The sequence below is a fragment of the Sitophilus oryzae genome, unplaced genomic scaffold (assembly GCF_002938485.1).
Source record: "Sitophilus oryzae breed Bouriz unplaced genomic scaffold, Soryzae_2.0 scaffold_1667_pilon_pilon, whole genome shotgun sequence".
Lineage (NCBI taxonomy): Eukaryota > Metazoa > Arthropoda > Insecta > Coleoptera > Curculionidae > Sitophilus > Sitophilus oryzae.
The window spans coordinates 562,315-589,925 of record NW_022146355.1 but is presented as its reverse complement, the minus strand read 5'-3'; the positions used below and the strand labels follow the sequence as shown (position 1 = coordinate 589,925).

At 33.0% G+C, this 27,611-nt stretch overlaps 2 protein-coding genes across 2 annotated transcripts; both read right to left on the bottom strand.

The window, feature by feature from the left end:
* Positions 1 to 1,887: 1,887 nt before the first annotated feature.
* On the bottom strand, positions 1,888 to 17,660 carry LOC115880950 (putative inorganic phosphate cotransporter). The gene is made up of 9 exons (XM_030898288.1): positions 17,403 to 17,660; positions 16,307 to 16,413; positions 16,105 to 16,244; positions 12,367 to 12,679; positions 5,415 to 5,635; positions 5,212 to 5,361; positions 5,014 to 5,146; positions 4,621 to 4,868; positions 1,888 to 2,539 (listed from the first exon to the last, which is right to left on the bottom strand). The coding sequence occupies exons 2-9, from the start codon at positions 16,377 to 16,379 to the stop codon at positions 2,432 to 2,434; spliced, it is 1,386 nt and encodes a 461-aa protein (XP_030754148.1). The 5' UTR covers positions 16,380 to 16,413; positions 17,403 to 17,660; the 3' UTR covers positions 1,888 to 2,431.
* Positions 17,661 to 18,580: 920 nt separating this feature from the next.
* LOC115880954 (putative inorganic phosphate cotransporter) lies at positions 18,581 to 26,555 on the bottom strand. Its single transcript, XM_030898293.1, has 8 exons — positions 25,899 to 26,555; positions 25,564 to 25,703; positions 22,859 to 23,171; positions 22,304 to 22,521; positions 21,103 to 21,252; positions 20,605 to 20,737; positions 20,242 to 20,489; positions 18,581 to 19,152 (listed from the first exon to the last, which is right to left on the bottom strand). The coding sequence occupies exons 1-8, from the start codon at positions 25,984 to 25,986 to the stop codon at positions 18,961 to 18,963; spliced, it is 1,482 nt and encodes a 493-aa protein (XP_030754153.1). The 5' UTR covers positions 25,987 to 26,555; the 3' UTR covers positions 18,581 to 18,960.
* Positions 26,556 to 27,611: the final 1,056 nt, after the last annotated feature.

Sequence of the window (27,611 nt, the reverse complement as noted above, 5' to 3'; positions counted from 1 at the left end):
TTGTTCTTAAAAGGAAAAATAAGTACTTATATCATTTTATTTTTTGCCAAAATCTGCTGAAATGAAAGTCCAAAGAGTAGCCCGTAATCACCAGATTTTTTTAATATTTAAACGAGTATATAAAATTGCTCCCCATATGATTAGGAACAATACAGACTAGACAAAATAAATTCAAATTCGAACTTTAAAAATACTTTAAAGTACTTCGAACAGATAGATATGTGTATCTAATCGGTAATAATTATTTATTAGAAAAACTGATATATACAAAGACTAGCGTGTACCAGCGATTTCGTTCGCGTCGAATTAATCATTTGTAATGGTAATGATAAAGCAAAGCAAGAGTTTCCATTAACATACAAACTGGATATAATTTTCTCACATTTATGTCAGCATGGGAAAAAACAATATGGCGATATTATTATATAACTTGGTAATATTTGAGGGGTAGTTTCATCTCGTTGGAATTTGATTTTCGAAAAATCCGTTTGAAAAAATAAGCTTTTTACGTCAAGCAGTTTAAGTAGAATCGTGGTTAAGAAATTACCCAACTTTTTGGAACACCCTGTATGATTTTTTTAAAAATTTCAAAATAACAAATATCGTAATATTTGAGGGGCGTTTTCACCCTCTTGGAATTTTAGATTCGAGAAACTCCTCCTTATCGAACCTCTACATCCCACAGTCAATCAGTTTCCCAAAAATCAGCTTTAACCGTCAAGCAGTTCCAGAATCGTGATTACTCAATGGTCATATTTTATGAAACACCCTGTATAAATTTATAAAAAGTCTTAAAATATGTAAAACAACAAAATAAAATATACGAGTTTAAGAGTTTTTCCGAAAAACTCACCGGTTTTTAAATAAAAAATATTTTAATATTTGAGGGATAGTTTCACCCCCTTAGAATTCGAGTTTCGAAAAATCCCTTCTTATCGAACCTCCACACCCTAAAGTCAATCTGTTTTCCAAAAATCAGTTTTTTACGTCAAGCGCTTTAAGCAGGATCGTGATTAATCAATGACCTGATTTTTCGAAACACCTTGTATACATTTTTAAAAAATCTTAAAATATGTAAAAAAACAAAATAAAATATACGTGTTTAAGCGTTTTTTCGGAAACGTGACCGTTTTTTAAATAAAAAATATTGTAATATTTGAGGGGTGGTTTCACCCTCTTGGAACTGGAATTTCGAAAAATCCGTTCTTATCGAACCTCTACACCCTAGAATCAACCTGTATGCCAAAATTGAGCTTCTTACGTTGAGTGGTTTGAGCAGGATCTTGATTAATCAGTATGTCAGTCACTTAAGGATTTTATATATTAGTATAGATCTGAAAATATTGTTGAATAAAGAGAATATTAACCTCACTGCTTTATTTTTAGAATGGCCATTTGTATTTATTCATCACAAAGAGGTACACAAGTACTTTTTATTATTTAATTTTGCCATAAAACTACTTTCGAGTTCTGTGAGTTACTAAGAGATGATGGTCACCAAGACTACTAGGATTATTGTAAAAGATTCTCCACCAACAAGTTCAATTCTAGTAAGAGATCATGCTAAAATAAATAGATAACAGAGTTATCATTTGAATACAATAACCGATTTTTGTATTATTATCTCCTCTTTTATATCTTAATTTATTGGTTGCCTAATGACTAAAGTGGCAGAACAAGAATTAAAACCAAAACTAATGAATAGGCGTAATTTTGTAACCAAACACACCTAATTAATATTACCATAAACTGTGATAAATTCATATTACCATAAATCTTAGAACACGCAGTTGAGGTAATATGATTTTTGTTTTATTTATTTTTTATTGCTTGCACTGCAACTGTAGATACCTTTCCAATTTACAAACGAATGAAAAATAGACCTTATAATTTATATTCATTTATTTTAGAAAAATATAATCTCAAGAGTCCCCACAAACGTTTAGTTTACCACAGATGCTCAGTTCTTCAACACAGGCAAACCAGTTTTCTCAGTTTAACCTGTACTATTGCGAGTCTCCTCTAGGAGATGCGAGACTTATCATTGCTGAATAATAAATAAAACAAAATAATACCCTGTCCCCCTACAACAGGAAGATCTCCATGTATGATGACTTTTAGACTGTACGATGAGCTATAACTCAGGAAAGGGGGACACAATAGCTTTTTAAGGTCTATATCTCTTATTCTACATTCTACAATAGTTTTCCAATTTCCAATAGCACATGATTTGAACGTTGGGAATTGCTTCCCGAGATTTCTGTCTTGCATTCTGTTTACTCGCCCAATAAAGATTTTTTATTCTTGTGATTTGACTGTGAATTTTTGATTTATGACCATTTTATTATGTATTCTTTACTTTGCTGCCTTGTGCGGAAAATCTGACAGTCCGTGGGGACCTTTAATCTATAAACACGTTTTCTTCTAACTTCTACCAATTTTTTCGTTTATCACTTGCAAAAATACAGTAGAAGACAGCCGATGACACCGATATAGCTCCAGTTATACAGTAGACAATTCTCCAACTCACAATATTTTCCTAAAATATTTTTTTTTTATTTTAACAAAAATTACTATATTCTTTATCTCTGTCACTACTTGTACAGCAACATGTTATCATAGTATAAGGAAACTAGTAGTTTTACTCCTTGTCAAATCCTTTGTTCTTTTTCTGCCACTTTATATGACCTTGTTCTTGCCTCCGTAGCCGACGACGTAGCTGTATAGTCGTGGTCTATTAACTAGGCAAAGTATAGACGTGGCACTCGCCATAGTTTCACAGATATGTATTTAGGAAAATATGAGTTCACAATAAAATAAAAAAAAATGATCATCGAGTAAAAACTTGCTTGAAAACGGAATATTTTCACATTTCGTGTAGGTAACAATTCTTCTGTATCTGAAAATCTTCTAATGGGAAAAAATGCGGAAAAAATATATAATGACATATTTTTATATTATTATCTATTTCAGAGATTTTCTACGACTTTTTTTTATTTAAAGCAAGTTTAATTTTCTGTAGATAACTGGATTCGGCATAAAATTATGCTATAGTACACTGTCTTTATTTAAAGCACACTGCGGTGTTGCCATTCTATTTCTTATTTACTAAAAAACTTTGGTTAAAAACATTATATACGAAAAGTGGTAAAAAACTAGAGTGAATATAACTTTATTAATATTTTGCTATGTTTTCTTAAACATGAAGGATATCGGAATAAATTCGTGTAGAAAAATTTACTTTATCTTATACAGGATATTTTTTATGGCGTCACCAAAATCGTAATATTTAAAAAATGTTGTATCTCATTTTTTTTTAAATGCAACACCTTGTATATTATTTTTCTTTCAGATGTAGAATTAAAAGGTGAACATTTTTTGACAAGACAAGACAGACAAAGATTCTATTAGGTGGCTTTGATAAAAATTTACTGTTGAAAGAGCCATATGTAATATAATACTGCGAATATCTGCAACAGCGGTAAAAATTTAGAAACACTTTAAATTAATAAAAAAATGTTCACTTTTTAATTCTGCATCTGACAAAGAAAATAATATATTGAATGTCGCATTTAAAAAAAATGAGATATACCCTTCTAAATATTGCGATTTTGGTGACGCCATAAAAATACCCAATATAGAATAATGTATATAGAATGATGTAAAATAATAAAAAAAAATCAAACTAACTTTACCATAACTTTTTTTGTGACACCCTGTATATAACAAAATATTTTAGGATACACCCCTTTATAAACCTTGAAACATATGAATAAAACTTTTTTCACATCTTCGACAACGACGACGATATTGAACTTCCTCGCACTAATGGACCACCCTGTTTATTTACGGTGGTTTAAAGCTAGGTGTGGTACTTTTCTTCCCTCAAATATAAACTCAATATTTTGTCTATAATATTTTGAATATTGTTATATTACGACCACTTATAATAAAAAATAAATAAAAAAACATAACAAATACAGTCCACTAAATTTATAAGAGATTATGCTATTATAAAATTCTTTCAATTAAAAAATATGAATAATTTGTGGAGACTTTAGATGTACAAAATATTTACTCTAAAATTGTTTCAAAAACCAATTTATATAAATTATCTCGTAAATTATTATTGGAATGAAAATTTTATGGAAAATCCCCTGACCAAAAAATATTTTCATGCACATATTTGAGACAATCTGTATATCTAAAAAACTATTTTTAAAATCTGCCCACATGCTAAAAAAATAATAACATTTAATTAATTACATAATATCTCAGCTTCTAAAATAAACAAATATAATTAAATGTTAATTGATAATTACTATCAGCTTGCCGATTTATATCCGATGGAAATCTAAAAAGACTCAAAGAACAATTTTTTGAATTATTTCCACAATTAATAGCAGCGCACAGTAAGGCACTCATTTTTTGTCAATCCGTCCCTGTGCTCGGACGCAACGCTCGAACCTCACAGCTCGACGGACCGAATTTAACTGAAACGCTTTGCAACCTGCCGATATTCGACAGCTCGCAAAAACTGGCAGAAAATATTTGCGAGAGTGCAACTACTCTTTTCCTTAAACTATGATGTTATAATATCATATTCCATAACACTCTTACTTCGTCTCGTGCAATCCAATGGACCAAAAGTGGTGCAAAGAGTCCAGTTCCTTCTGCTAAAGTGCCAGCTACTCCAAATATAACCCCCGCAAAGTTAGGAGACAAATCAAAAGCACTGAGGTCGCATCCGCCAACGGAAGACACTATTATAAAGATACATTCGACACAAATGATCACAATCATTAACAGCGACTTCTCAACAGGAATATAAGTTGCCAGAATTACAGTTACCGAACAGCCTACTTGACCTAAACAAATAGATAAATTTGCTAAAATATGTAGGGTGTAAATTAATAAGTGTGAAAAAGTTTTGAAGTCAACGGATTCATTTGAAAGTAACTTTTTCAATTATTATGTGTGTAACAGTGTAGATTTTGTAGTATATTGACAAACCTAGTAAATGAAACAATCTTCGGCTATTGACTATTCTCAAAACTTCGTTTTTAACTACATAGTCTGAGAGAAAAGCTATGAAGACACCACTTAATGAACCAATAAGAATTGATCCTCCCATAACTAGACCACTCTGAAATAAATAGAGAACATACAGTAGGAATTAAATTTTTGTTTATTAAAAAAAATGAGTCTAACCATATCCAAATCAAATTTCATTATTTTATCCAGATATATCGGATTTTCCGAGAGTACCATTGTCAAAATAAAGTTAGTTCCAACCAGGCCGACTAAAATAGCCCAGACACTCGTACTAGTAAAGATCTTTAGCCATGGTGTAACACTTTTCTGCAAATATAAATCACTTATTTTTTCATAATTACTTTCCTAATTTCATATACTTCGTCGTTATCACTTTGCTTCAATGTAACTTGAAGATATTTTTTTTCTTCAGCTGATATTTTCGGATGAGACGATGGACTCTGTTGACCGAAGAAGAAATATGCCAGACACCATACGCAATTGACTATTCCGAACAAATACACAGCCCATGGCCAACCCAATGCTGATTGTGATACCATACCAGCTACCGTTGAAGAAACAACTAAACTCAAGCTAACACCTGCAAGCAAGTTAAAATAAGGTAAATTTTAGCTTAAACATATACAGTGTGACCCACTCAAGATTGGGCACCCTCCATAAAATCTGTGTTTATAGTCCGATTTTGATGATTTTTTTTTCAAATATAAAGTTTCAAAAAATGTACTTTAGGGTTCAATGTCATGTTATTTCACAAAAAACAAGGCCTACTTAATAAAGTTTTTGTGGTGAAAAATTTGCAAAATCATATTAGCGATTTTTTTTCAAAAAATTTGAGTACACCCCTACATTCGGCATACCCCAAAACAGTTCTGTACAAAATTTCGTTTAAAAATATTAATTATTAATAATTCTGCAGTTAAATTAAATAATTCCCTATTTTTGCCAATTTAACGATGAGTTATCACGTAACCCTTGAAAAAAACAATCCACAACAATGGGTTTTATTAGCTGTCAATTCTTGCAGCGTAGAATTGAATATTAATTTAATAGCACGCAGAAAAGTGTTGTATCAAGAAATATTATTTGCATTATGGAACAATTAAATATTAGGGATAAAATTGAAATTATTCGTTTAGTGGGTGATAACTATCTTCAAGCAGGAGAAGCTGCCAGAGAATTTAACAACAGACATCCCGACAGACCTGCAGTAAGTAGAAGCACGGTTCAACGAATAAATAGAGTTTTTAATGAAACTGGTTGTGTGTCAAAATACTTACTAAAAAACAGAAGGCCGGAACATCGAATAAATAGGCGGAATGAGGAAATATTAGAATATTTTCGTAACAATCCTCGTGCAAGCATTAGAGGCGCCAGTGTTGATTTGGATATACCAAGGGAAAATATTAGGAGATGTTTGCGAACTAATAAAGTTAAACCCTTTAAACCAAAGATTTTACACACTTTGGAAAACGGAGATGATGTTAGACGATTAGAATTCTGCTTATGGGCTCAAGCAGAGTATTTAAATAATAGAAATTTCTTAAAAGAAATTTTATTTAGTGATGAGGCAACATTTAGTACAAACGGAGTAGTATCCTCTCAAAATTCGCGATTCTGGGCAGTCGAAAACCCTGAATGGGTGATCAATACAAGAAGACAGTATTCTCAGAAATTAAATGTGTGGTGTGGCATACTTGATGATAGAATCATTGGTCCATATTTTTTTGAGAGAAATTTGAATAGTCCAACGTTTTTGAATTTTCTGATTAATGACTTTTGGGATGCAATACATAATTTACCATGCCAAACCCGTTTGAATTTAAAATTTCAATTGGACGGATCACCTGTGCATAACGCGGCAGTTGTCAGGGAATGGTTAAATGAAAATTTTGAAAATAAGTGGATAGGTCGAAATAGCCCGCTAATTGAGTGGCCACCGAGATCCCCGGACCTAACACCCCTTGATTTATTTCTTTGGGGTTTCTTAAAGCAACAAGTTTACAAGTCTAGACCTCAATCTGTAGATGAATTACGTATTAGAATTACAGAGGCTTCTGCAATTCTAATACGCATTAATCTAAGAAAAAGATGCGACAAATGTATTGAACTGAATGGAGGGCTGGTAGAAGCAACTAGAATTATTTGAATATGTTTAACTTATTATTCGGTTATTGTGTTGCTTGTAGTATTTTTATCATTGTTTGTAATAAAACTCGTTGTCGTGGATTGTTTTTTTCAAGGGTTACTTGATAACTCATCGTTAAATTGGCAAAAATAGGGAATTATTTAATTTAACTGCAGAATTATTAATAATTAATATTTTTAAACGAAACTTGGTACAGAACTGTTTTGGGGGATGCCGAATGTAGGGGTGTACTCAAATTTTTTGAAATCGCTAATATGATTTTGCAAATTTTTCACCACAAAAATTTTATTAAGTAGGCCTGGTTTTTTGTGAAATAACATGACATTGAGCCCTAAAGTACATTTTTTGAAACTTTATATTTGAAAAAAAAAATCATCAAAATCGGACTATAAACACAGATTTTATGGAGGGTGCCCGGTCTTGAGTGGGTCACACTGTATATACAGGGTGGCCCATCGAAAACGTTCCGCAAGGCATAACGGCCAGGGTATTTTTTTTTTCAAAAAATCCAAAAACACGTCAACTTTGTTTGTGAGGGGGACAACTTTTGCCCCAAAAATGATTGCAAAATCTTTAACCCTCTAAGCGGTGGTGTCATCCCTCAATTTTTTTCAAATGGGAAGGGGGGTCAAGTGATACTGCAATGAAAAGAGCTTTCTATTCTCTATATTTCCCCGCTTCGTTTTTGAAAATCGGTCGAGTCATTGAGAAAATATTAAGGATTGAAATTTGAAAAGTTTATTTAAACATTTATCAGTAAGTAAATGAAAGGGATAAATTCCTTCAATCAATTTGCTGTTTTTTGTTATTATTTCTAGATGTATACGCATTTTTTCACTTGCCACAAGGTTGAACGATCAGGTGCGGTAGTTGCTAGCTGTTATGTGGCTTGTGCGTTGAAGTTCTTCTCAATATCGTTAAACTGACCTACAATAGAATTTCCAAAAATACCAGCCCACACGTTCAATTTCTGAGGGTTTTGTGTGTGCACCTCGTGAAAAACCCTGGGGTTCTCCTCAGCCCAGTACCGACAGTTGTGCCCAGTTGTGCCGATTAACTACACCGTTCAAAAAGAAAGTACACTCATCCGAAAAACACACATTAAATAGGAAATTATTATCATTTGCCACTCGTTCACTCATAGTTTCACAAAATTCCAAGCGACGATCAAAATCGTCTTCGTTGAGTTCTTGTACCAACTGAATTTTGTACGGGTGGAACTTCTGTTTTTTTTAATATTCTTTGGACACTTGTACGATTCACGCCGGTCTCATTGGCTAATTTTCTTGTACTCAGCGTACTATCCATGGCAACTTGGCCCAATACGAATACCGCCATAGCTTCATTTACTACAGGATTTTCCCTCTGCCTCTTTTTGTTCATAACAGAACCAGTTTCGCGAAATTTTGCTACTAACTCGCGAACAATTTTGCCATAAAGGTGTTTGTCAGGATAGCGTTCATTGACTATGTGCGCAACCCGATACATTCATTATTTTTAAAATAAAGTTCGATTATTTCCACTATTTCTGCAAGTGAGTACACCATGATTGTTAAAAAGTTTAACGATATTGAGGAGAACCTCAACGCACAAGTCACAGAACAGCTATCTAGCAACTACCGCAACTGATCCTTCAACCTTGTGGCAAGTGAAAAAATGCGTAAACATCTAGAAACAATAAGAAAAAACAGCAAATTGGTCGAAGGAATTTGTTCTTATCATTTACTCTGATAAATGTTTGAATAAATTTTTCAAATTTCAATCCTTCATATTTTCTCAATGAGTCGACCGATTTTCAAAAACGAAGCGGGAAAATATAGAGAATAGAAGGCTCTTTTCATTGCGGTGCCACTTGACGCCACTTCTCATTTGAAAAAAGCTGGGGGATGACACCCCCGCTTAGAGGGTTGAAGATTATGCATTCATTTTTGGGGCAAAAGTCGTCCCCCTCACAAACAAAATTGACGTGTTTTTGAATTTTCTGAAAAAAAAATTACTCTGGCCGTTATGCCTTGCGGAACGTTTTCGATGGGCCACCCTGTATAGCAGGTTTTATTGTCTTTATTTATTTTTACTTACACAAAGCTTTGACTAACTGTGATCTAATTAAAACACACATACCTGCAGAAGAGTATTTAAATTCTCAGTTAAACCATTCTGAAGCAACCAAAATAGGTATAGTTAAAACATTATATCATCGAACAATCAATATACAGGATGTTTCAAAAAACATGTGCCATCTCTCGTGGGAAGATTCCTCACGTAAAAATAAGACTTATTTTTCATATCAACATAAGTCCGATTTTGTTTTGTTTCGTAGCTACAGGGTGTTAAAGTCTTAATATTTTTTCAATTTATTGTAATATTTTTCTAAGTACTTTTAGCGTTTCGAATAAAATTTTGAGGGTAAAAGTTACTATAAATGCGACATATTTTAATACTAAAAATGTGTCGACATATTCACCAGCGACGTGCATATGGGTTATCATTGGAATATTTTTCTAAAAAAACCATGTACGCCATTGACTTTTTTTCTTTTGTTAGCAAAATAGTGTAAGCAGTTTAATGCCGATTAAAAGTTGTCTCTTGATATTTTGTCGATTTCGGCCTCCTTGATGAGATAAACGCAATTTTATTAATTTGCCTTGATCCAAGTCTAATAACCTTTAAAAAAATAATTTCATTAACTTGCGAAAGTTTTAAATAAGTACTCATTGATTCCTCATCAAAAAATAGGAAAAAAGTTCCTATAAACATGGTTATCGAAATGCACAGTTTTAGAGTTACAGGATGTTAAAACTTTTTAAAATTGGGTTTTTTGTAATTATCTTAAATACCATTATTTTATATTTAAAATTGCTGTAGGCTGGACTAATAGTAATAATAACTAATAGTAATAATATTTAATAATAAATTCTGTAAAATATATTAATTTAATTTTTAATTTAATTGACAAAATATCAAGAGATGGCCTTTAATTTGCATTAAACGGCCTACTCAATTTTAATATCAAAAGAATATAAGTCAGTGGCACACATATTTTTTTTTAATATTCCAGTGATAACCCATATGCACGTCCCTGGTGAATTTATTTCCACTTTTTTAGCATTAAAATATGAAGCACTTATAGCAACTTTTACCTTCAAAATTTCATTCAAATCACTGAAAGTACTTGGAAGAAAATTGTAATACAGACTTTAACACCCTGTAGCTAGGAAACAAAGTAGAATCGGACTAATGTTGATATGAAAAATAAAACTTATTTTTACGTGAGGGATCTCCTCACGAGAGATGGCACATGTTTTTTGAAACGCCCTCTATGTAGAGACCAAGAATATCTTAATTCTGAACTAAATAATATTAAAACGGATTTGCTTTAGAATTGTTACTCTGCGATGTCCCTTGACAAGATTATATCAAATTTCAAGACTGACTCATTGGTGGTCTTTCTCTCGAGGATTCAATATTTGTAATTAATATCACAAAAGATCAGGCAAATGGCCAATCCTCACGTGGAGAACCTCACGCTTGAGTAACGCCAATTTTTTTACGGGTGAATGCTCCGCTCTTGTAAATAAGCATAGTAGCATGACCAACATGACAGACAGGCCAGAGACATCGATTTGTGACGTCACCGCACTAGTCCGGCTTTTGTATTGTGCCATATGGTACTGCATATAGGTTTGGCATAAATAATAGTATTTATTGATAGTTTTCTCAGATATAAATATGAAAAATATTATACAGAAAGGTATTAAAAAATAACATTAACTTTTTATCGCGTTAAAGTAATTGAATAGCTTTAAAATTTAGATCTAAAGCACGAATATTAATATGAAATAAACTACAGCATAAGATGAACAAAATAAAATCTAGATAATAAAAAGCGTGTCCTAAAATTGCGTTAGCGAGTATTTAGCAACTAGTAATAATATACTTGTGATAAAAAGTTTCCAAATATTAAAAAAATTGAAAACTATACGTTTATCGACAAGTTAAGAAAATATGATAACGGCAGAATACATTTTAAAGTTTAATTAAAAATAATTGTAAAAATTTGCCTAACATATTTAAAAAATGTGGATATCAGATAGAATTATCTATTAACATTAAGTAATTTGCAGTTCGATGTTCATCAAGTAACCATCTCCATAAATCGTAAATAAAAAGATAAAGATATAATTTTTTTATATAAAATACTGAAATAAAGTACAAATTCATTTAAATTCTTTAAAATATATTGCCATTTCATAATAATAATAATACTTTTCAATATTTATTTCATCCTGAATTTCCAAATCTTGTTTTCTTTCATCGGGACGTTTTCTCTTTATGGGAACATGCACAGAGGGTCCATAAGAGGGTTGATTTGGAAAAATTGTAGGCACAGCATGTTCTGTAGGTTTTGGACGTGACCTAGTTACAGTTAATATTGTTGGGAAAGAGAATGTAGACAAATCCTGAGGACTTATTATAATTGCTGCTACAAGGCACAGGCACAGAACAATGTCGCGGAATTTTTTATTTCACAAAGTAAAAATAAAGAAACGAAAACTGGTTTTACATAAAAATACACGTCACTTACGTTGGTTTAACACTATACAATAACACTAACGCTATTAATTATGTTTTTATATAAATTCCCTAACTTTTTCCTAGCCCGGACACACAGCCGGCATCGCCGGTGTTACTATAATTTTTACCGAAAGTATGGTTTTTTTCGCGGGTACGATGTTATTAATCGGATCTAGATAGTTCACTATTCACTCAAAATTATTTAGTATAATTTTATTAGCATAGAAACGCGTAAAAAACACAGATTTGTTGCGAAACTAATGAAAACAATTGGTTTGTTACTAATTCTGAACCACTTCGGTAGAACTGTCAAAACAGTCAGGCCTTGAATATGACGTTAGCCACGGTAGTAGTTTTAGAGTTCAGAATACATGACACTTAATAAAGACAGTATACATCGGTTAAAGAAAGGTTATGTAAGTAAAAATAAAGGACAATGAAAGTCCAAAATTCATTTAGTTTCAATACTGAATTATTGCCTACCACATTCAAAGAAAGGTAAATATTAAATATTGGAATTTTTCTGATATTATTTTTTTTTTATTCTAATCGGTACAATATTTTATATAATTCGATAAATCTATGCTTACCTAATGTGTCAATACAACTCATTCTAGACCGTTCTTCTGGAGGGGCCCACAATCCCATAACGCTGATATGAATGGGCCTGTATGTTCCCATACAAGCTCCTTGGATCATTCTACAGGCCAAGACCCCGTAAGATCCGAAATATTGAGCTGCAGATGGTATAAGAAGGAACGATATACCATTTAGAAGGGAGGAGGAAAATATGAACCACTTTGGACCGTATCGTGTTCCAAAATGGCCGGCGACTGTCTGGAACACCATGCCGCTCCAAAGGATTGAAGAGATGATGACATTTTTGTTATCCCAATCGTAAGTCTAAAAATTGTCATAAAGTTAGAACCTGCTTAAAATTTAACAAAAAAAAATGTTAAAGTAAATTAAGAAATACAGGCTAAGTTTTAATAAAAAATTGAAATCGAAATTTTTTTTTGGTTTTTAGTTAACAACCATAATTTCTTGATAATTTGGCAACATAGGTAGTAGATCAAGTTTACAAGAAAGAAAACCCAGAAAAGATCCAGTGATTCTCAAAATTTAAGCAAAAATTCTTTTGGAAATTTTGTAGTAAAATAACCTGAAAATAATTCGGTTATTTTGGAGTTATTTGAAAAACGGCAAAGACAAAAATATGTTTCTTTTATCGAGAAATACCAGCTCTAAAAATATTTGTACTTATTTCAGACCCACCCTGTATGCGATATGCGACCGAAACTTTCAGTCTATTTCGTTTATTGTAATTAATAAATTAGGTGTCTTTGGGAAAAATTGACTCTTTCATTCGAATAACATTTATCTTTAATAGTATTTGCTAAGTGATAAAATTATATTACCTAAGATTTTATTTTTATAATGAACAGTTGCTAGTCTGATGTAAGTTGGAATAATTTATGTTATAAATTGCAAACGATAAGACCGTTTATTCGAAAAAAAACGGCGTCAAAGACGGCTAAAGAAAGATAATCGATGATAATTTTGGCGAGGTCAATCTCTTTTTGTTTACATCTCGTTTGTATATCTATTTTTTATATACAGTAAGGCTTGTGTATTTATATTCCATACCAATTAAACTTTTAGTTACGTAATCGAGGGCGCGATTTTTAAATTTATTGTTGCTAACCATGGACATATTCGGCACCGGGCCAAAAATGCCAAGTTGCCACATTTATTTATTTATTTCCTGACATTGTTATTCATTTTAACATTTTAGTTATTTATTACGAGTTTTTGTTTTAAATGAATTGTGTTGTGCCTATTTTAAGCCTAAATATTTTAACTAGCAGACCCTGCAGTCGAACATTGTTCTTTTTAGAACCTCTTTAAGTTTTTCAAGATAGTTTAATAGCCGTAAAAAACTTATTGCAATTTTATTAGAATATTTTGAACGGGAAATTGGTATTAATTGTCCTTTATGTCCCTTAAGTGCTGTTAAGGAGGTGAGTTTTGTTGATGTAAATAATAACTGTTTCTTCTTCTTCTCTGAGTGCCGTCTTCATTGTTCATTGAAGGTTGGCAACAATCTCGGCGAACTTCTGACGATTTTGGACAGCTCGAAATAACGAGTGTACATCCATACCCGTCCAATCTCTGATGTTTTTCAACCATGAATGTTTCTTTCTACCTATACCCCGCTTGCCCTCAATTTTTCCCTCCACTATCAATTTTAACAGATCATATCTACTTCCACGCATTATATGACCCAGATAGACTGTCTTACGTTTCTTGGCTATGTGCACTAATTCTCTTTCGCACTGGGCTCGCATCAGCACCTCTTCGTTTGTGACCTGTGCCGTCCAAGGTATTTTGAGAAGTCTGCGAAGAATCCACATCTCAAGGGCTTCTATTCTGTTAATGGTGTTAACCTTTAGAGTCCATGATTCATAGCCATACAACAAAACCGGGTGTACATTCACTTCACAAACCGGTATCTAAGACTCAGACTTAGGGTGGCATTACACAGTAATGGCCGCATCAGTTTAAAAGTGGCTCTTGCTTGCTCGATTCTGGATCTAATTTCTATTTCTGGATTTAGGTTGTTGCAAATCCAAATATTTGAATTTTTCTACCACTTCTATTCGTTTCCCATATATACTAATATCTATGGGCGGCTCTGTAGAATGTAGAATGTAGAATGTTTAGGAGGGGAGTTAATCACCGCGATCTTATAGATCTATTGTGTAGTCCCCTTTCTTGAGTTATAACGAGTTATAACTCATCATACAGTCTCAGGGCTTTAACAAAAGCCAGTATCTGAGACGGCTCCACAGAGGCCAGCTCTCCATCCTCGACATCAGACGTACCAAAGTTCATGGCAGGAATGGTCGTCGTCTCGGTGCACTCAGTGATAAGGTGTTCTGGTGTTTCCCCATTTTCCCCACAAAATCTGCATTCGCCGTTGTTTCTCAGCTTCAGCCTACTGAGGTGTTCGTTGAGGAGACAGTGTCCTGTTAGAAACTCCGTGACAATCCGAAGATTGTTTTTACTTAAATCAAGGAAAACCTTTGATTTTTCACGGTCATAAGTTCTGAGGAACTTTTTCGAGTGTCTTAGACCGTTGGAGGACACCCGTTCCAAGTTACGGATGGAGTCGTCCAGATTCTTCATTTCCGCTTTCAGTTGGTTCCCGTTTGGAAAACAGAACGGTTCTGGTCCAGTTAGTGGAGTGTTTGCTCCTTTTCTAGCTAGATCAATTGCTTTTTCATTGCCTTCTATCCCTTGGTGAGCAGGCACCCAGAGTAGGAGGACTTTATTTTCTTTGCCTAATTTGTTGAGCTTCTCTAGGCATTCTTTGACCAACTTCGAATTGATGGTTACTGAGTTGATCGCGTTAAGTGCTGCTTGACTATCGGATAGGATGGCAATTTCCTGTTTTCGATAGTTTCTATCTAAGATAAATTGTACGCATCTTTCGATAGCGCAAATTTCTGCCTGAATGATACTGGGGTAGGTGCCCATTGGTTTGGAGTATTCAGTTTTCGGCCCAAATACTCCTATCCCTGTCCCTGCTTTGGTTTTGGCAGCATCAGTATACCACGTGATGGTATGGTCTTTTATATGCTGAGTAAGCGTACCTTTCTTACAATCCTTTTTATTACTCAATACTACAGTGAGGTGTTTCTCAAAGTTGTAAATTCTTGGTATGTCATCCACTGGGAGTTGGAGAAATGGAATTTTCTTTTTGAGGGTGTTCCAAGCCCCTGACCTGAAAATTCTCCCAGTACTGTTCCCGTCAGTGACCATTCTAATCATTGTCGCATTGGCATAACTACCAACGACAATGTGCAGTGGTGTTAGGTCTAGAATGACCTCCATTGCTGTTGTTGGACATGTTCTCATGGCACCTGTGATGCAGATACATGCCAGTCTCTGTACTATGGGCGGCTCTGGGGTTTTTGATATAAGTATTTTTGTTTTAGTGGTATTTATTTTAAGGCCGTAACGATCTCCGACTGCAGTGAGTTGATTTTTCAAGCGTTGCAAGGCTTCTGGACTATCTGCTAGTACCGCGGTATCATCAGCATATCTTGTTAAGTGTTAGACCGTTGATCTTAATCCCATCACTCGTGTCCTTTATGAATAACTGTTTATATATTTATAATTAATTTGTTTTTGTTTTCTAGAGTATATTGATTAAAAGAAAATATGTAAAAGTGGGCAACGCTGTGCCGCTCAAGCTTAGTCACGTGACTGAAAGTTTATTTGATATGAACTATATACTATTTTCTTAGAATAAATATACTCACTGGTATCCTGTCATTAGGTGATGAACTCGTGTCTGTCATAGCGACAATAACTATAGAAAAAGCGTATTTGGTTGAGAACAAAACCCCATTTCCTAAAGCAACAAGGCCTATTTGTACATGTCTGGCCCCAAATTTTGGACCTACAGTAACAAAAAATTATTTTATTAAAAATATGTTTTTTAATTAAAGAAAATAATTATACCTTTATTTCCATTGTATTTAACTGAATTTGTAGTTTTGGGAGGAACATCCATAACAGTTGTTTTATCATCCATTTTTCTAAATCTTTGGATATGTATAAACTGTTATCTAGAGAGAATATAAATTGGGAGTCATATATTAATATAAATAAAAAATAAAAGTCTTCAAGAAATTAGAATGGGAAGATAGAGGTCTAAACATCGATGGGGTACACCTTAGCCATTTTAGGTTCGCAGACGATATTGTGTTGCTGAGCACCGACATTCAAGAACTGAACACCATTCTAAAGGAGCTAAATGACAAATCCCAGAAAATTAGCCTTAAAATGAACTTGAATAAGACCAAGATAATGAGCAACAATTTCCATAACATTACCCTAGGCAACGTTATTATTGAAAACGTAGACCATTATAAGTATATATTTAGGTCATAAAATCAAGCTGGGTCAAGAGAACCAAAATACGGAGATCAAACGCAGGATTTATTTGGCATGGGTAGCATTTGGAAATATGAGCGATATTTTCAAGGATAAAAAGGTGTCCATCAACCTAAAGAAAAAGGCTTACGGCAGCTGCGTTCTACCTGTGCTTACGTATGGCTTAGAGGTTATGGCAATTACTCGAAAAACAGCAGAACAGCTACGAGTAGCACAAAGAACCATGGAAAGAATTATGTTGTAAGTGACTATTAGAGAAGAAATACAGAACAATCACATACGTTAAAGAACAAAATTAATAGATGTTGTTAAAAGAGTGGCAAGTCTGAAGTGGCAATGGATAGGACATGTGGCATGACAGGATCCAGACCGATGGCCCCAAAAAGTCATCCTATGGATACCTAGGGGGGAACAACAAGAAGTGTGGGCCGACCAAAAAAGAGATGGGTCGATGACGTGAGGGCAGTCGCGGGAAGACAATGGATAAGATTGGCTAGAGATCGCGAAGCATGAAAAAACCTAGAAGAGGCATATATCCAACACTGGATGGAACTAGACTGAGAGAGAGATAGAAGAGAGAGAAGATACTAATATGTAGACAAGGTGATTTATACTTAACTAGTGAAAATTAAGATAGTTAAAATATCAAAATCAAACTTACCTTAAAATAACAGTTGCATTTTCCAAAAAACTGACTAACTTTTTATTTTATACTTCTCAAAATCTTCATATTTGTAACTTTTATTACATTTTAATAGGATTTAAGACGGACTTACAATTTAGCAACCTTTTTGTTAACTGTTTGTTAACCAAATATATCTCGTTCTCTCATTTAAGTGTAATTAAAGTAATAAAATTATTCGAGGCATTGACATTTATTATTTATTTATGCACGGAGAAGTTATTATCACACAGTAAGCAATTACTTTTTGCATTTCTTCTGAATTTGATATCATAATTTTTAATTAAATAAAAAATAAACGATAATGGTGTTAAATCATTTGCCTTTTTACATGAAAATAATAACAATCTGTCGTCATAATAGTTATACAGGGTGTTTCAAAAAAACATGTTCTCGTAGGGAGATTTCTCACACAAAAATAAGATTTATTTTTCATATCCACTAAGGTCCGATTCTGCTTTTTTTTTGCAGCGTTTAATAGCTACAGGGTGTTAAATTCTTATTATGTTTTCGATTTATTACAATTTTCTTTTACTTTTAGCGTTTCGAATGAAATTTTAAGGGTAAATGTTACTATAAATGCGACATATGTTAAAGCTAAAAAATGTCAACATATTGACCAGGGACATGCACATGGGTTATCCCTATAATATTTTTTTCTGAAAATAGCATGTTCGCCACTGACTTTTTTTCTCTTGTTAGCGAAATAGTGTAAGCGATTAAAAGTTGTCCCTTGATATTTTATCGCTTTTGGCCTCCTTGATGAGACAAACGCAATTTTATTAATTTGCCTTGATCCAAGTCTAATAGCAACCTTTAAAAAAATTAATACCATTAAATTGCCAATGTTTTAAATAAGTACTTGTTGATTCCTCATCAAAAAATATGAAAAAAGTTCCTATAAATATGGGTATGGAAATACAGAGTTTTTGAGTTACGGGTACGAGATTTGTGTGATGTAACGCTGTTTCGGGTAGTAAAAATTAAGTAAAAAGAAACCGAGATCTGGCATTAAATTTAATAACATTAATGAGCAACAACATGTATAAAATTAATTAAATAAAGGCAAAAAATCAAAATATAGAAAAATAAAATTTAATAATAACAAATTACTAAAATAAACATAAAAATTAAAATTACATTTTTTTGTACCAATATCTATTTAAGTCGCTTCAAAAGAACAACTAATCTACTCTAAATGAGGCCTAAGTTTTTTATGTATAAAAAAATAAATTAGGACTTAAATCACAGTCTATTCATAACCAGAATGCTGTCTTACGATCATTTGCACGATAATCTGCTCATGTACTTAGATATTCGCTTAGCTTATGTTATTTAATAAATAGCAAGTGAAACACTGGTAGAATAAGCAAAAATGACCAGCTGGTGCTGAATAAGCTGTGCCTAAATCAACTTTCTAGATCTAAAACGACTAGATATTTATTATTATATAATAACTATATGTATAAACTGGTCCATAAGATATATAAATAAGAATAAAAATGTTTGTAAATAACCATACTCCTAAAAACTACTTTTACAGTTTAGGTATAGCCTGCTCGACACTTGTAATGCTGTATCTCCTTGCTTCGTTTGGGCTCACTTCAATTTCAGCTTCACCTTCCCAATTCTGCCTTTTGACTGAGGCCATGACACCGTATATTAGTCCCGAAGTTATGGTGATGAGAGCATTGATGAAAAAAGACAACCTCCATTCCTGTACATTCGTCTAGAAGATAAAAAAATGTTAACGTAAATATTAAAGGTTAATTTACAGAATATCCATTTCTTGGTATCTGTATTTTTATAATTGTTTTTTTTCTTTATGGTTAATTTTTCTAATTTTTGACATTTAAAGTGTCAAAATCCCTATGGAGCGTAGAGGTAACGAGTAATATCTCTTATACGAGACTTTGTTTAAAAATATGGTCATCTAAAAGGAAAAAATAATGGTTCACTATAAATGACCAGAGTGGCGCTAATAAGCAGTAAAGGATCGAACTAAACTTAGCAGTTGCAAATAAAGTGAAGTTATAGAATGCTATAGGAACTACCATCTAGAAACTACCAGCCAAGCAGCAAGAGACTTGGCAACATTGTGAGGACAGCGCTACAGCTCGAAGACTGTGGCCAGTGGTAGGCAGCAAAAAGACAAAACAACTACTAAGAAACTGCTCCACGGAGGTAAACCTTTTAGATGGAAGACTTCCAACAGCGACTACTGCAGAGAATGCGGAGAGGAAGAAGAAACCATAGGACATCTGCTGTGCCACTGTCCGGCGCTGGAATACCGATGCTTTAAAACTTAAAAAAAAGGGCAAGGTTTTTTGGAGGGACTAGAGGAAGCAGCAGAAGCCAACATCAGCGACACCGGGAACTTTGCAAAGAAGTGCTTTAACGCAAAGAAAGAATGAGATCAAGGTTTGGTACAATAATAGAGAGGTATAGCAATAGGCCCAAGGCCTCCGAGTGAGGGATCAAACAAAACATATACATATCCAAGCCAATTACGGATAATTTTTATTATCGCAACTAGTGATTAAATAAATGATTCGTCAGTAGTCGCTTATAAAAGTCAGTTCTACCAACAGGAAAAAATGTTGTCACTTTAATATTTTCTTGATGTTAAATGTCAGAACGTCTGACACTATAACACCAAAAAATGATATTCCTAGTCAAATTAAATACTTAATCTTGTCATTGATCAAAATTAGAAAAAACATTGTATGGAACACGTTGAAGCTTAAACAGTAATCGTTACTTCTAATTGCGATTCTCTTGTTTCATAATAGAATTAAAAAAAATGTGTTATACTAACCGGATCACTAACAACCCATTTGTATATGTATGGTGCTAGTAGAGCAACAAGACTAGCACAAGTAGTTGCCATTCCATGGATGACTCCAGCGAAAACCGGTGAAATTTCGAATGTATTGATGTTGCTACCTCCAATGATAAATACAATCAAAAACACGTCTTGAATTGACATCATCACTACAGCCCATTTGTTATACTCAGCGGGGATGAAAGTCATTATTATTGGACACAGTGCATATACAGTGGAACCTACAAAATGTACATATATTTTTATTCACTCTGAATTTATTAATAACTTGTTTTTTGACATAGAACTTGACCATTTATTTATCGTATTGTTAAAAATTTATTACTATAAATTTACCAAATATCTGGAAGAATCTTCGGGCGTTTAATCTAGATAGCCATCGTCGTTTGACAGTTAGATCGCATAAGGTTGAAACAAAAATACCGCTGATGCAAGCAACAAGTGTTGGTATGGCTTGAACAATTCCATTCTGTCAAATAGGAGAAACATATTTTTATTAAGATATAATCTAAAATAAATTAACAAATTAAACATACTGAATAAAAAAAGAAAAACGATTAAATGGTAATTAAAAAACAGAATTAGAGTTGAAAGAAATGAATGTGCATTCGTTTCAATAGAATTAAAAAAAATATAATTTTTTAATTTCTTGAACAGTTAATATTTTATTGCATATTCAAAAATGAAAGATCTAATTCAGATCAGTTTGAAGTGCAAACAGAACGAAGGCCCCATCTATATAAAATGTCTGACCAGTAGCTCTTAAGTTTTTAGTACTTAGTTTCTGTTTATGTCCTTAGTAAAAAGTAAAATAAAATAATTGTTATGGCTTACCGCTTGGATATCGAATTTCATTATCTCAGATAAAAATATTGTTTTATAAGAACCCTTATAAACCATGGAAAAGTTTGTTCCAATCAGTGATATGATGATAGCCCAAACTGGTATGGATAAGACAATTTTCTTCCATGGAGTTGGAATATTCTAGAAAAGGAATACAATAATTGGACATACATACTAAAAATTAACTTTTATCCACAACTCGTTTATAATTTGATTATTATACATGAGTTTATGAAATAATAATAATATTCATTACTACTAGTGAATAATGGTTTCATTATTCACCGTTTCCACGGATATCTCGATCCAAACTCCAAACACCAAACACACTATTTGAAGTTTTCAATGTCACTTTTTGCATTCATCTATAAGGTGTTTCACAAGTTGTTTTTCTTGTCACGAGATTTTTAAAATAGTTTGTGCTCCTTAAACATTCTCATATTATATCTCGCCATGTAAACAAATTATTAAACACCATTATGAAGAAACAATGTTAAAAGTCCCTCATTTTCTACTCTAAAATTAGATTTAAAAATTTGAAGTTTTAAATGTCACTTTTTGCAAACTAACGTTCGATTTGAAAATTTGTTTTCAATTTTATTTTTTGCATTCATCTATGGGGGGTTCCAAAAGGTGTTTTTTAAAAATAAAAACTTATATTAATATTACCTATCTAAATTTTTTTGATAGTCCTGGATAAAGTATAGTATTCTACTCGCATATAATGGCTGTTATTCACTTGGATGACAGCCACCATTATATGCTCGTTGAATAATATACTATTATCACTATAATCTATAGATAATCTCTCTAGGCTTTCTGTTTCTTGTCTTAAAGAAAACAATTCAAATACCATATGATAAAAAAAATGGCGTCAAAGACGGCTGGGAAATGACAATCGATGATAATTTTGGCAAAGGATAGTGCGTTTCCAAACACACAAATCTATTTCCAAATTTTTTTTTTCGAGTTTTAAACTACACCAGTTAAAAATAATTTTTACTTAGTATAAAAATAAATTACAACCTTCTTAAGGACAGGAGTACGGGCTAGGTAATTGACGTCTAGGGCTTGAACTCGCCAAAATTATCATCGATTGTCTTTCCTCGGCCTTCTTTGACACCGGTTTTTTTTTCGATTGTACGATATTACAAACAAACTTCTTAACACAATTAAACGAACTTTCACTTACCTTTCCAGGTTGTTGACTTAAAGACACCTGAATATATCTTTTCTCTTCGGGAGTGATGGTTGGATGAGTCTCAGGTTTGTTATGGAAAAATAACACCCATATTACAGTGTAGCTCATGTTAATGATTGCCAGGAAATAGAAACCCCACGGCCAGCCCATCCATGATTTCGATATGATACCGACCAGGATAGATCCAAGCATGTTGGCCAGTGAAGCAACTGAAATTAGTGTAGGTACGTTTTTGTTACTATCAATCAAAGATTCGATATAGTCAAGTCATTAATAAGATTATTTATTTATAAAACTGACAATCTTTAATATGTGTCATTGCCACAAAATATATGGAAGGAGTAAATACACCCAGATGCAAAAAAACGCAAAGGAGAAATTTTTAAAGTTTTATAAATTTTTGAATTCCAAAACATGTTTAAGAACTTGACCATTTATTTATCATATTGTTAAAAATTTATTACTATAAATTTACCAAATACAAAACATGTTTAAGAACTTAGCGTACTTGGCCAGACCAGTATGTGTAATTCTTTGTTTACTTACATCCAACTCCGGCAAAACTGAGTCGAGCTCTTTCTTCCGATGGTATCCACAATCCCCCCACGCAAATACTCAGTGGCTCAAACCCCCCCTGTGCTCCTCCTTGGATCAGCCTGCAAACAATGACTCCCCCTAGACCCAACCATTTGGCAGCAAGTGGTATGGCACCCAAAGACAGTCCGTTGAGTAAAGCAGCACCAACTATGTACCATTTGGGTCCGTTCTTTCCAAAATGACCAGCGAATAGTTGAAGCGCCAGACTGGTGGCCATACCAACAGTGTACAGCATAGGAAGGTTGTCGTTAAAATCGTAATACTGAAATTAAAAATGTTTGTATTATATTTACGACCATGGTACGTTAGATGTTTATGGAGAACCAGCGATGGATTTTTTTTAAATTCGGATTTTTGCTTAATGGCGCTTGCTCCATCTGTCAAAATAATGTTCCGCATTACAGTGTTGCCGCTTTGTAATAATAGTGGTAGCATCTTTGTGATTTTAATTGGAACAACTGGTATATTTTTACATTTTTCGAAACTATTTCCACATCTGATAATTTTTCTAGTATACTAACCTATACTAATCTCTAATAGTTAAATGAAATAAAGCATGTGTAAAAGTGACAAAAATATGATCTTTAATAAGCATTGGTTGAATCATAAATTCGGCCACTTATTGTAAGCTAAAATTTGGTTTAGAGGTCAAGGAAAGTCGATATATGCGATCTGTCTAAATCAACCGATTGGATATCAATCATCAGTATACAGGGTGGCGCACCTCATTCGGCTCGGTTGATTATACGAAAACGGAAACATGTAGAAACAAAATATTTTATGGGTATATGTGGGGAGGTAATCTGTACAATTTAAAATTATTTTGAAATGAACAGGGTGTTTCAGAACTAAGATCCATACCAAAGTTATATTTTTTCTTATGGAACACCCAGTATTTTATTTCATTTTTTGATTCTTGGGCCCAAAAAAAGGTACTTATTATAAGGGTTAAATATGTTTAAAATCTTTGGCTTTTGAGATATTGAAAGATATTTAAATTTGCATGCTACAATAGAATAGATTATTAACACACTGTACATTACTTTTCAGAATTAGTTGTTGTGCTAAGTTTAAAGGTAGAGAAATAAGCTTTACAGAGAAATGTTATTCCTTCCTTAAATGTATACGGGGGTATCAAAAATTGCTGGTCTATTTTAAATATTTATTTTACAAAAAAAATTCGTTATTTCAAATGCAACACTATGTATTTTTTTAAATCGAAGCAGATTTAAATGCTCTTTCAAACTATATTAGTGTTTCCTATACCAATCTGGCTCAGATTTTGAATAAAAAGCGATTTTTCAATAAAATTGTAATCAAGATGGCTGTGGCAGATGGTGTTGTCATGGCAAGTTTCTAGTGACAGTTAGTAGCTATTTTCAAAATCGAAATTAGTTTATGGACATTATTATTTATAATTTATAACAGTTTCACACAGAATTTTTATAACAGAACACATTCAAATGATGTGCTTCGATTTATTTAAAAAATACAGGGTGTTACATTTGAAATAACAAAGTTTTTATATAAAATATATCCTTAAAATAGATCAGCAACTTTTGATAGCCCTGTATAAATTTAAGGAACTAATACCATTTTTCAGTAAAGTTTATTTCTCTACCTTTAAACTCAGCATAAGAATTAATTCTGAAAGGTAATGTACAGGGTGTTAATAATCTGTTCTATTGTAGCATGCAAATTTAAATATCTTTAAATATTTCAAAAACCAGATATTTCAAACATAATTAACCCATAACAAATACCTTTTTTTGGGCCGAAGAATCCAAAAATGAAATAAAATACCGGGTGTTCCATAAGAAAAAATATAACTTTGGTATGGATCTTAGTTCTGAAACACCTTGTATATTTCAAAATAATATTAAATTGTGCACATTGTCTCCCCACATATACCCCTAAAATATTTTGTTTCTACATCTTTCCGTTTTCGTATAATCACCGAGGTAAATGAGGTGCGCCACCAAAGATATTCAAATGATAATAATTCTATTATACTTGTTTTGTTTAAAGAAAATAGTTACCATGACAAATATTCAAACTTTATAAATATGAATTAAGCTTCACTGAGAACCTTGCAATTAGTGTGATAAATTAGTGGTTTCATTTACAATTTATACTTATACTGCTTAGTTTACGATCATTAACAATGTCTAAAAAATACAATTAAAATTAATAAAATATCCTAGCAACAGCTTCCAGTAGTTGTATCCATAGTAGTAGTCGTGTGTATCCATAGTGTATCCTAATATTTAGCTTAAAACAATATACCTTTGATGTCTCACCAAATTTTGTCTTGACGGATGATAATCATAGGCCAAAGTGACAGTCGTCGCAAATTTTGAAGTATAATTAGTGGAAAATTTAAAAGTTTTTTAACTTTTTCCACTAACTGAAAATTCCTACCACTAATTTTGATGTTCTGAATGCTTACATTGAAATTAGATGAACAAACTTCTATGCTACGTAATTGAAATCACTAATTTATTCCAGTAATTGCGAGGTTCTGAATGAAGCTTAAGAGTTTACTTGCTAAATTTTAAAATTGTCATGGTTGAAATAGTCTCATTTCTAAAATTTCGTTACCATGACAATTTTGTTTTTTGATTGTTTTTAATAACTAATTAAGGTATACTTACAGGTACATCAGGATTTATAGAAGAACCTTCTGTAATCATGGCAATTAATAGTATGGAAAAAGTAGTAGTCGTCGATGTTATGATGCCAGTTCCTACGGCACTGATGATCATTTGAATATACCTGACGCCAAATTTTGGACCTAGTTTTATAAAATCAGTTATAACAGACATATTGTTTATATATTGAAGTAAAGCAGCTTCGTCCTCTTACAACATCTTTTATGATGCCCTTTACATAAAATGCCAACAAAATTAGCAACCAGATGTTTGAGAAGTATCTTTACACGTGATGTATCCAACGACAAAGACAAAAAATTTACAAAATACTTTATTACCTTTATCACCAGTATATTCAACCCCTTCTTCAGCAGGGCTGGTTTGGTTCGGTTGGTCATTACTGATATCCTTATTTCTTAGACGCATTTTATTTATTTTTAAAAAAAAAACAAAATTATTTCTCCACTTTTTTATCACTAATAAAACTATTATTGATACTAACTGTGACAGCTGTAGTTTGTTTATAATTCAAAAATGATATTCATCTGGAATAAACTGCCTTAAATATTTCATTACCGATTCTAATCAGTACTATCTTATCAGTATTAAGTAATTTCCTCTAAAGACGGAAGCGATATAATCCAATAAAAAATATTTATTTATATACAGGTTGTCTCAATATTGGTGGACATAGAAAAAAAAAATAAACAAAATTTTTAAGAACAGATATTCCAACTTTTATGGGATTTCCAATGTTGTGCCCACAATGGAGATTGATCCTCAAGCCTCCACCTCAAGGGTGCCTACCTGAGCCGGAAACAAACCACAATCGTGGAAGGGTGTACGAGTATCAAAAATGAAACGTGAGATTTGATTCATTGATTGCAATCCGGTTCGTTCAATTGAATCGTGGCCAGCACGGATCAATAACATTTGAACGATGTTATATGATGCAGTAAAAAAGAATGATATGATGTAAGCCGTAAAAAAGAATCGTGAGTCGTGAGAATTGAATCGGATCACAATAAATCGTGGCCAGCACGGATTTACCCTGCTGGCAAGCGAACCTTTGGATCGGTTATGGCAATCAATCTAATAAGTCGGAATGAGCAAAAATACGAAGTATATATTACATAACTACTTAATCTGACGCTAGATTCCATGCGCTTGGGAGAATACTCGTCTTCTGTCTTTATTCAGTAGATCTTATTTTACTAAGCGTGTTGACCGTACTCTTCGTACACATGAACCGGCACCCAAGACCAGAAATGTCAACCCTTAGTATAAGATTTGAACGATGAGCCGTAAAAAAGAATCCTGAGAATTGAATCGAATCACAATGAATCGTGGCCAGCACGGATCCACAATATTTGAACGATGAGCCGTAAAAAAGAATCCTGAGAATTGAATCGGATCACAATGAATCGTGGCCAGAACGGATCCACAAGATTTGAACGATGAGCCCTAAAAAAGAATCGTGAGAATTGAATCGGATCACAATGAATCGTGGCCAGAACGGATCCACAAGATTTGAACGATGAGCCGTAAAAAAGAATCCTAAGAATTGAATCGGATCACAATGAATCGTGGCCAGAACGGATCCACAAGATTTAAACGATGAGCCGTAAAAAAGAATCCTGAGAATTGAATCGGATCACAATGAATCGTGGCCAGAACGGATCCACAAGATTTGAACGATGAGCCGTAAAAAAGAATCCTGAGAATTGAATCGGATCACAATGAATCGTGGCCAGAACGGATCCACAAGATTTGAACGATGAGCCGTAAAAAAGAATCCCGTGAATTGAATCGGATTACAATGAATCGTGGCCAGAACGGATCCACAAGATTTGAACGATGAGCCGTAAAAAAGAATCGTGAGAATTGAATCGGATCACAATGAATCGTGGCCAGAACGGATCCACAAGATTTGAACAATGAGCCGTAAAAAAGAATCCTGAGAATTGAATCGGATCACAATGAATCGTGGCCAGCACGGATTTACAAGATTTGAACTATGAGCCGTAAAAAAGAATACTGAGAATTTAATC

Bases quoted from the DNA above. Each gene is read 5' to 3' on its own strand.
- LOC115880954 (XM_030898293.1), bottom strand. From the start codon at position 25,986: ATGCGTCTAAGAAATAAGGATATCAGTAATGACCAACCGAACCAAACC. The intron at 25,704-25,898 runs GTAATAAAGTAT...TTATAAAACTAG, and splicing joins TGAATATACTGGTGATAAAG to GTCCAAAATTTGGCGTCAGG. The intron at 22,522-22,858 runs GTAAGTAAACAA...CACTAATTTCAG, and splicing joins CAGTTTTGCCGGAGTTGGAT to TTGCTTCACTGGCCAACATG.
- LOC115880950 (XM_030898288.1), bottom strand. From the start codon at position 16,379: ATGGATGATAAAACAACTGTTATGGATGTTCCTCCCAAAACTACAAAT. The intron at 5,362-5,414 runs GTATATGAAATT...TTATATTTGCAG, and splicing joins AGCAAAGTGATAACGACGAA to AAAAGTGTTACACCATGGCT. The intron at 2,540-4,620 runs GTAAGAGTGTTA...AAAATATTTTAG, and splicing joins ATTGGATTGCACGAGACGAA to GAAAATATTGTGAGTTGGAG.